The sequence below is a fragment of the Triticum urartu genome, chromosome 3 (assembly GCF_003073215.2).
Source record: "Triticum urartu cultivar G1812 chromosome 3, Tu2.1, whole genome shotgun sequence".
Lineage (NCBI taxonomy): Eukaryota > Viridiplantae > Streptophyta > Magnoliopsida > Poales > Poaceae > Triticum > Triticum urartu.
Genome location: NC_053024.1, coordinates 31,639,340 through 31,650,129, shown reverse-complemented (window position 1 = coordinate 31,650,129; position 10,790 = coordinate 31,639,340). Strand labels below are relative to the sequence as shown.

General features: G+C 45.4%; 1 protein-coding gene across 1 annotated transcript; it reads right to left on the bottom strand.

Moving 5' to 3' along the window:
- Positions 1 to 519: 519 nt before the first annotated feature.
- LOC125547803 lies at positions 520 to 3,014 on the bottom strand. Its single transcript, XM_048711570.1, has 3 exons — positions 2,764 to 3,014; positions 2,588 to 2,670; positions 520 to 1,864 (listed from the first exon to the last, which is right to left on the bottom strand). Exon 3 carries the CDS (start codon positions 1,623 to 1,625, stop codon positions 924 to 926), a length of 702 nt encoding a protein of 233 aa, XP_048567527.1. The 5' UTR covers positions 1,626 to 1,864; positions 2,588 to 2,670; positions 2,764 to 3,014; the 3' UTR covers positions 520 to 923.
- Between the last annotated feature and the right edge of the window lie 7,776 nt (positions 3,015 to 10,790).

The following is a 10,790-nucleotide window of genomic DNA, read 5'->3' as shown; positions in this document are numbered from 1 at the left end:
TGCTTGCTGATGGTGACACGAATTGGAGATAGCTTTGATTGTACGAGAGGTCAAATTTCTATATCAGTACGCCATGAGCCATGAAATTGAGGAACAAAGAGAAGAACGATAGGATAAGAGCTTGGAACTAACCGGAGGAAGGCCCTTGACCAGCAGTCCATCATTTGTCTGGACGTACACAGACGAGGATGCCATTGCAGAGGATCTGTCATCCATGGCGTCGCCTGAACTGGAAGAAGAGCCCGATGAAAGGAAGAGGGGAACGGATCTGAAAACACTGTATGCAAGGGAGCTGGTATATATCTAACCTAATTGGATGGGCCTCTTTTGATGGCCCATGTACTTCTCTTTGTGATTTGCGACCCGGCTCTACATTGATTAGGAGCCTTTTTTTGTGCCGCATAATAAGTGTCCTGTAAAAGAACCGAATTTACGTGCCATTAGTCAACCAAAATGACAGTGTTTATAAGTTAAATGAGATGGGAAATATAAGCTGCCAATCGTTGTTGATATTCATGGTATTCACTGGGACACATGCCACAGCCTGGCATTGATGCAAAGTATACAACAAAGTCAGTTTAAACGAGGGATTGCGTAGCCCAGAATGGCATTAGTGGAAACTATAATTTACATAAATTAAATTTGACAGGGCGTTAGATAGTGGGGCAGAGCCCTGGTACACACCATATAATTTACATAAATAAGTTCAGTAGACCGGGGTAGGGCATAAAAGAGTAGAGTCACGCATCAGCAGATGCCACATAATTTACATAGATAATAAGTTTAGTAGGGCAGGGCAGTGCATAGTAAATCATCGGTCGCAGCATAGATGTGAGATGCACAGGCTAGATAGCAGAAGACAACAAGCTGGTACCATGAAACGATTGTTAAGATAACCATGTTGACCTGTCGTTGATGTTGGATCAGTAGTGCTCCTCGGGTATAGTGTCGAAGTCCGCAGAGCAATTCCCTTCACTATCAAAGATCTCCTCGTCATCCAGAATGCTTCTCATGTAGGGTTGATGTTCTGGTGGCACGGATTCAGGGTTCACCAAGCAGTTATCCTCATCATCAGTACAACCAGACTTTGGTTCATATGGATATGTCCCAATGGATTGCAGGTACTCAACAGCAAGGATTGTGTTCTGCTCAAGATACTCGTAGATCTTCTGAGCACTAAGGAGAGTTGCATTTAGCTCAATTTCTGCGTCTGTTGAGCCAGGGGACATGGTCTCATCAATCAGACGCTGAAGCTGGGTGGTCGCTGAAAACCCAGTATCCAGTGAGTTGTCCCATCCTTTGCTGAGGCTTTTTATGATCTCCATTTTTTCATCAAGCTGCTTGTGCAGAGTTTTATTGTCCTTGTTGATGGCTTCAATGACACTATCCTTTTCAGCAAGCTTCTCCATTAGATCTCTGTTTTTCTTCATGGTAGACTCAAGAGTGCTGCTCTTCTCGGCTAGCTGCTGCACAAGAGATGTATTAACCTTTTTGAGTGCTTCGATACTTTGATCTCTTTCTTTCAGGCGCTGACGCAGAGCCTCGTTGTTAAGCCTAGCAGACTGAAGCTTAGCATAGTTATAATCACATGGGACCACATTGTGTTCCTGCTCCATGAATTCCATGGCTTTATGCGCAACATGATTCTGTGCTTCTTCCAGATCAGTAAAAGCGGAGGTTGAAATGTAGGTCTGACTAACAGGACGCTCCAGTTCACTGGCAATTGGATGGAAATCAACCGTGACTTCAAGGCAGCCGCGATGAATGGCACGTGTAGATTAGGCAGCCGATGGATGGCCAACTTTCTCAAACATAACATCCAAGATGATCTTGGATGGAAGGTCCATAGGAGGCATGGCGAAACCTGGTTCAGAAATCATGACACAGTAAGAATGGAGTGAATGGATTATCGTAAAGGCAGGGAGTAAGGTACATGGCATTCGATGTCAACCTATAAACTTCTATAAATAAACAACTCTCCATGTGATCTCATACATCGTAGCTTTAATGTGGTTCAGGCCATGACACATGATGCTTGTTTTTCACTGGGGAGCAAATCAGTACATGTGGTGGATGCAGTAAGATAACAAAGACGTAATTTATAGAATGTAGCTAAATTCAAGGTCCGCTTTGGTAGGAGAACATAAATAAATCAAGAAAGATAGCCGCAACCCCTTCTCTGGAAGCACAGTGGACCGAGAATGTAATTTCTATGATTTTGAATGTATAAATATGCTCAAAGTTAGGGTTTCATCTAGTAGAAATTACATTGGACTTGATAAGGACCAAAGATTATTCATGGAAACAGAATGGATTGGTATAATATATAGACAGCACCATGAGTGTCTCGATGCTATAAATCGAATCATTTTAGCAATAACCAAAAGACTGGGGATAAAGCCATAATAGTTAAATGTCAGTATGCATATGACATGACAAACCACATTATTTTATCACTATAGAGAGATGAGGGCGACTCCAAGAAAAAAACTTTGTTTTCTTTATAGCAGAGATGTTTCATTTAGTTGCATTTTACTGTTCGCAGCAAGCCCTGGCTGTGCAAGCAGGGCTAGACCTGAGAAATTACCTTTTGAGAAGAACCGAACACGAGTGAATGATTCAGCGTGCCTACAACAGTCACAGAGGGTGGATCGAGGGGAAAAACTTGGGCTGCAAGATGGGGAAGAACAATGTTTTGCAAAGTTAGGAAACCCATGTGGATAGATCAAACAAATCGAAATGCAGTGCCAGGAGGAGGAATACCTGCCGTAAAGATCAGTCGTAGTTAGACGCGGCCTTCTCCATCCCGAATCGCCCTGCGATTTGAGCAGCAGCACGGATCTAGGTACACGTTTGAGGAGAAGTGAGAGGAGTGAAGAAGGAGAGTGAAGTGGAAAAAGGGGTGAGGCTGAGTGGGTGGATGCGTGTGTGGAACGGTGAGGGGGTAGAATCACCTCGCTCACTGCTACTAAACAGTAGGAGCCGCCGCTCTGGGCAAGTAGGGAGGCAGTACGTGTTCCTCTCGGGCGACGGTGATCTAACCAGCAACCTAGCTTTTTCCTGGTGCTCTTAAACCAGAATCGCTACCCACACGTTGGCATACCATGGGGCCAACTGAGACGAGCCCACCGGACAGTGAGAGCGACACAAGACAGTCGCGAGGGACCGTGTAGGAAAAAGGAGACACAACCATTGAGAATGGGCCGCACTTATTCCTATGAGTCGACACGCTTTTCGGCAGGCCTGGTGAAAACCGATGGTAAATCATAAGATAAGGGTAAGGATTGTTTTATGTGTCTAAAAAAAGAAGATAATGTTTTTTGATCCTGGGGAATAAAGCTAAGGATCTTGTATAGCGGTTAATAATCGAATTAAACAGGGGAATTTCATACACCACACTTAAAACAAAACAAGGTAATTATATGTTTGCATGCACTAATTATGTTTGATAGCAGAGTGCTGGGGTTACAGTACGCGAACCAAAAGAGAAGCAGGTAAAATAACAAAGACTTGGACTGTAGCTTAGCGGTCTCCATTTAACAGTTGGGTCAGCCAATACTAAAGGCTAGGCATATTGGCATCCAAATCGTCATCATCATGTTCTTCTGGATAACCAAATGAAACCTTGAGGAATTGAACAACATCCTGCGAAAGTTTGCTTAGCCGGGCAACAATACGTTGAATTTCTGAGTGTTTCTTGGCCATCTCACCACTTGGTGTGGACCCAACTGTAGGTGATTCAGATACAACCAAGCGACAAATCTGATCACAGGCTGATAACACAGTACCTATGTACCTACCAGTGGTTTCTGCTACCCTTTGATCCTTTCATCATTCTTGGCCTCCTCCGGTCTTTTCAATTCAATATAGTTGTAGTCTTGCAGGACCTTCTTCTGATGATCTTCCATATAATGTATTGCCTTTTGAGAAACCACATCTATTGTGCTCTGTAAGTTGTGTAGGGGAGAGCTTGACAGTTTGACAGGTGTAGGAGGGTGTAGCAGATGTTCTTTTGATGGATAGAGTGTAACATCAGTCACAAACTGGCTTCTTCGGTGTGTCCAAGAGTCATAGCGTGGTTTTGGAAGATCGAGTTTATCTAATATACCTTCGAGCAGAAATGTGCCTGAAACCTCGACGATCTCCATATCATCGTCTATGAAAAAAAGAAGACTAGCTCATGAGTGTGAAGTGATGATAGTACTCATAGAGAAAGAATATGTATAAGTGAATAGTCTAAAGTGCGGGAAGCATTGCAGAGATTAGTAACAAGAGAAAGCATATAAATAAAGGTGCAGGAGCACGCAAAAAGAAAGGGAAATGTTGCCTTCATAATACCGAATGATAACAAACATGTTTGACAGGGTCTAGCTCAACATAGATGGTAAAAACAGATAAACAAAAGTAGGCACATGCTGTACACAAAACCAAAAGACACTTCGATGGATAATGCAACTGGTTATATCCCGGACCAAACGATATGCGAATCACATTCTTCTCTGCAGCGCCCTGGCGAGACGCGCGCTCCTGTATTCAATTATATCTGGGAGGTCTCCAAAAGGGAGGTTCATCGTAGCCGCATTTTGCATTTGTTCAGAAAAGTAGTACATATATCTGGTAGATAGGAGCCAACCTCTGGCAAGATTCTTGCCCCTGATGTCTGATTCTTTGAGCTGATTTTCAAGGAAGCCAATCCGATTTTACTGACGCTTTGTTTTTTGCATAGTTTATGTCCCTGACAACCGTGTTGGTCATGGTCTCTATGTATCTGACAACTTTGATGGCAGCACTATCTTCGGCGGTATCATTGTCTAAGCAATACTCTCCAGGCACAGATATGTCAATAATCGAACCTCCAAGATTCAAGGCAGCAGTGTTGAAGTTAACAGTAACCTGAACCCTCTTGTCCTCATGGATAGCATGATCGTAGTGGGCTGGGTTCATGCCAAGGTTGGCAAGGAGCATGTCAAGGATCACCCTGTGTGGAATTTTGAATATCCTTGGAACATCCTGTAGTAAGACAAAGGGTGAATTAGCAACAGATGAATAATCAGAGGTTGAGAGATATATCCTTTATAAGTAATATAAACAGTACTAAATGTATAGGATCATTTTTTACAATAATATGGAGGTCAAAAAGCGAGGCTAAAACGATTGGCAGTTCATAGATGTTCTGATCAATGTAATCAAAAAAATGATACGACATCTAATGAGCTGAGAAGTTGAGGACAGAGCAGGCGTACTGAATTTTATGCAACCTTTTAGAGGGAACACATCAAACTGCTAACCTATCTAGTCTGATCAATGAAAATACATGGTTTATGGTTTAATTAAGCCGTTTGTAGATACACACAAACATTTTTAGTTAAGTATCTTTTTCGTCTGTTTCACTCTGTGTCCAGGATATATATCATTGTGTATATACTTAGCAAAGAGAAAATATTTTTTCTCTGCCGTGCAAACCAAACAAAGGAAAGAGGATTCTAGGCTAACCTGGGCAAGCAGCCGTAGATTGTTGTTGGTGGAGGCAGCCAAGCTCGAAGAGCCATGATCCTGGAGCTCCTGGGTTGACATAGAAACTTGAAAGTGCAATCGATGGATCTTGAAGTTTAGGCAAATGAAAGGATCGAGGGAACGAGAGAAAGAACTAAGATGGTCCGTACATGTAAGGGCGACTGTACCTTCACTTAGAAGCCGAGTCAGGAAGAGGCAACGACATGTACACACCAGAAGGCTGATGTTAGTCGGCGGAGGCGTGGCGAGAAGCGGAGCCAGAACACAGTCGAGCGAGGAAGTGTAATGAACCACGCGTGACCTAGCCAGGGGAAAACAGAGGAGGCGCTATAACGTGCTGATACGTCTCCAACATATCAATAATTTTTTATTACTCCATGCTATTATACTATCTGTTTTGGATGTTAATGAGCTTTATTTTACACTTTTATATTATTTTTGGGACTAACCTATTAACCGGAGGCCCAGCCCAAATTGCTGTTTTTTTTTGCCTATTTCAGTGTTTTGCAGAAAAGAAATATCAAACCGTCAGAGTAATGGGCCACGGGTAGGCCAACCCGAGTCCCATAACCTTTCAAGACATCGGGGCAGGCTGCGCCCCTCAAGACCCCAGGGCGAAGAGCCGTCTCCTGAGAAGTCGACGGCAGGGCGGCCGACTGTCCGCTCACGGCCGAGTTCCAGGGACGATTTCCAGAGAAGCCGGCTTTGGGGAGTCGGTCGGCGACTCCAGCAAACCCATGACCTCATCAAAGGGGACGGGGCAGAGGCGTGGCTATAGTGAAGCCCACTCCCGCCCCTTACCAAGGGCAGGCATGGCCACAGCACGCCGTACCCGGGAAGATCTCCGTGCGGCGTGGCACTGTTGCCCGGCCGGCCCTGACATCAGCACCACAGTACTAAGTCCTGTGCCCACGACGGCTTGTCTGTACGGCCTGGAGGCAGCGGGGCCCACCAGTCAGCGAGACCTCGGGAGACGGCGGGAGAACCGCCAGTCAGACCCATCAGGAGTCGGCCCGGGGGAGTCGGCCGAGCCCTCCCCCGGGGCCCACGCGCCATTAATCAAGATGAGATGGGGAGTGGCCACAGTGATCGCCCGCCAGGCGGCGGGGCTGTTGCCACGACCCCATGACCAAGCCTGCGTCATCAGAAGCATGACTACAGTAATCAGCGGCCGACAAGACCCGCCCGCGGCGAACGCGGCCTGTCGGCTCCGTACCAGACCAGTCGGCGGGGCCCACCAGTCGGCGGGCCCCAGCAGTCGGCGGAGAAGTCGGAGGACGGAGGCACTAACGGCTGGCCCGCGCCCAGCCGAATTTGAAGGAAATATGCCCTAGAGGCAATAATAAAGTTATTATTTATTTCCTTATAATCATGATAAAAGTTTTATTATTCATGCTAGAATTGTATTAACCGGAAACATAATACATGTGTGAATACATAGATAAACAAAGTGTCACTAGTATGCCTCTACTTGACTAGCTCGTTAATCAAAGATGGTTATGTTTCCTAACCATGAACAATGAGTTATTATTTGATTAACAGGATCACATCATTAAGAGAATGATCTGATTGACATGACCCATTCCATTAGCTTAGCACCCGATCGTTTAGTATGTTGCTATTGCTTTCTTCATGACTTATACATGTTCCTGTAACTATGAGATTATGCAACTCCCGTTTACCGGAGGAACACTTTGGGTACTACCAAACGTCACAACGTAACTGGGTGATTATAAAGGAGTACTACAGGTGTCTCCAAAGATACATGTTGGGTTGGCGTATTTCGAGATTAGGTTTTGTCACTCCGATTGTCGGAGAGGTATCTCTGGGCCCTCTCGGTAATGCACATCACATAAGCCTTGCAAGCATTGCAACTAATGAGTTAGTTGCGGGATGATGTATTACAGAACGAGTAAAGAGACTTGCCGGTAACGAGATTGAACTAGGTATTGGATACCGACGATCGAATCTCGGGCAAGTAACATACCGATGACAAAGGGAACAACGTATGTTGCTATGCGGTTTGACCGATAAAGATCTTCGTAGAATATGTAGGAGCCAATATGGGCATCCAGGTCCGCTATTGGTTATTGACCGGAGACGTGTCTCGGTCATGTCTACATTGTTCTCGAACCCCGTAGGGTCCGCACGCTTAAGGTTACGATGACAGTTGTATTATGAGTTTATGCATTTTGATGTACCGAAGGTTGTTCGGAGTCCCGGATGTGATCACGGACATGACGAGGAGTCTTGAAATGGTCGAGACGTAAAGATTGATATATTGGAAGCCTATGTTTGGATATCGGAAGTGTTCCGGGTGAAATCGGGATTTTACCGGAGTACCGGGAAGGTTACCGGAACCCCCCGGGAGCTAAATGGGCCATGATGGACCTTAGTGGAAAAGAGAAGAGGCAGCCCTACATGGGCTGCGCGCCTCCCCCTTCCCCTAGTCCTATTAGGACTAGGAAAGGTGGCCGGCCCCCTCTCTCTCTTTTCCCCCTCCGCGAATCCTATTCCAACTAGGATTGGGGGGGGGGGAATCCTACTCCCAGAGGGAGTAGGACTCTCCTGGCGCGCCATACCTTGGCCGGCCAGCCTCCCCCACTCTAGTCCTTTATATACTGAGGCAGAGGCACCCTAGAATACACAAGTTGATCGACGTGATCTATTCCTTAGCCGTGTGCGGTGCCCCCAGCCACCATATTCCTCGATAATACTGTAGCGGAGTTTAGGCGAAGCCCTGCTGCTGTAGTGCATCAAGATCGTCACCACGCCGTCGTGCTAACGGAACTCTTTCCCGACACTTTGCTGGATCGGAGTCCGGGGATCGTCATCGAGCTGAACATGTGCTCGAACTCGGAGGTGCCGTAGTTTCGGTGCTTGATCGGTTGGATCGTGAAGACGTACGACTACTTCCTCTACGTTGTGTCAACGCTTCCGCAGTCGGTCTGCGTGGGTACATAGACAACACTCTCCCCTCTCGTTGCTATGCATCACATGATCTTGCGTGTGCATAGGAATTTTTTTGAAATTACTACAAAACCCAACAGTGGCATCCGAGCCTAGGTTATTTATGTTGATGTTATATGCACGAGTAGAAACAAGTGAGTTGTGGGCGATATAAGTCATACTACCTACCAGCATGTCATACTTTGGTTCGGCGGCATTGTTGGACGAGACGACCCGGACCAACATTACGCGTACGCTTACGCGAGACCGGTTCCCCCGACGTGCTTTGCACATAGGTGGCTTGCGGGCGACTGTCTCTCCAACTTTAGTTGAACCAAGTGTGGCTACGCCCGGTCCTTGCGAAGGTTAAAACGGAGTCTATTTGACAAACTATCGTTGTGGTTTTGATGCGTAGGTGAGATTGGTTCTTGCTTAAGCCCGTAGCAGCCACGTAAAACTTGCAACAACAAAGTAGAGGACGTCTAACTTGTTTTTGCAGGGCATGTTGTGATGTGATATGGTCAAGACATGATGCTGAATTTTATTGTATGAGATGATCATGTTTTGTAACCGAGTTATCGGCAACTGGCAGGAGCCATATGGTTGTCGCTTTATTGTATGCAATGCAATCGCGATGTAATGCTTTACCTTATTACTAAGCGGTAGTGATAGTCGTAGAATCATAAGCTTGGCGAGACGACAAAGATGCTACGATGGAGATCAAGGTGTCACGCCGGTGACGATGGTGATCACGACGGTGCTTCGGAGATGGAGATCACAAGCACAAGATGATGATGGCCATATCATATCACTTATATTGATTGCATGTGATGTTTATCCTTTTATGCATCTTATCTTGCTTTGATTGACGGTAGCATTATAAGATGATCTCTCACTAAATTATCAAGAAGTGTTCTCCCTGAGTATGCACCGTTGCGAAAGTTCTTCGTGCTGAGACACCACGTGATGATCGGGTGTGATAGGTTCTACGTTCAAATACAACGGGTGCAAAACAGTTGCACAAGCGGAATACTCAGGTTATACTTGACGAGCCAAGCACATACAGATATGGCCTCGGAACACGGAGACCGAAAGGTCGAGCATGAATCATATAGTAGATATGATCAACATAACGATGTTCACCATTGAAAACTACTCCATCTCACGTGATGATCAGTTATGGTTTAGTTGATTTGGATCACGTAATCACTTAGAGGATTAGAGGGATGTCTATCTAAGTGGGAGTTCTTTAATTAATTTGATTAATTGAACTTAAATTTATCATGAAACTTAGTACCTGATTAGTATCTTGCTTGTTTATGTTTGATTGTAGATAGATGGCTCGTGCTGTTGTTCCGTTGAATTTTAATGCGTTCCTTGAGAAAGAAAAGTTGAAAGATGATGGTAGCAATTACACGGACTGGGTCCATAACTTGAGGATTATCCTCATTGCTGCATAGAAGAATTACGTCCTGGAAGCACCGCTGGGTGCCAGGCCTGCTGCAGGAGCAACACCGGATGTTATGAACGTCTGGCAGAGCAAAGCTGATGACTACTCGATAGTTCAGTGTGCCATGCTTTACGGCTTAGAATCGGGACCTCAACGACGTTTTGAACGTCATGGAGCATATGAGATTGTGACGCCCGGTTAATCAAGCTACAGTAACCCTCTGGTAATGATGCCATGTCACCACGATTACTGTTGCTAATCCCGCGTTAGTTCGAAACCGATTCAAATTCAAAGTCAAAATCAAGCAAACAATAAAAGTTTTCAAATATCAAAACTAAAATGTTCATCATGTGGCAAGTAATCCCTAACTAGTTTTGGTGGTGGAACCAACCTTTTACAAAGTGTTTAAATGCCCTAAACTATTTAAAAACAGTGACTAAAATAATAATTTAATTGCTTTTGAAAAATAAAAAAAAAATATTAAACTAATTTATTTGGGTCCAACTAGGTTTGGCTGTGGCCTATTTTGATGATACTAATTTAGGTGCTAACTTGGTATTTTAAAGAAACTAAAATAATTAGGAGCTAAAAGAAAACAGAAAAGAAAAATAAGAAAAGGAAAGAAAAAAAAACAAAAGAAACCACCCCGCTCCCCATGGGCCTCGGCCCTTCCCACCCAACCGGCCTACTTGGCCCAACCGGCCACCCCCTGGCCTATAGGCCACAGCTCCACACCCCAGAAACCCTAACCCCCACTCCCTCTTCCCCTCCCGATCCAATCTGGATCGGGGACGAAACCCCACTCCCCTCACTCCTCCCCCCCCCACGAACGGATTGGGATCGAGGGGACGAACCTCCCCACGGCGCCCCGACCCCG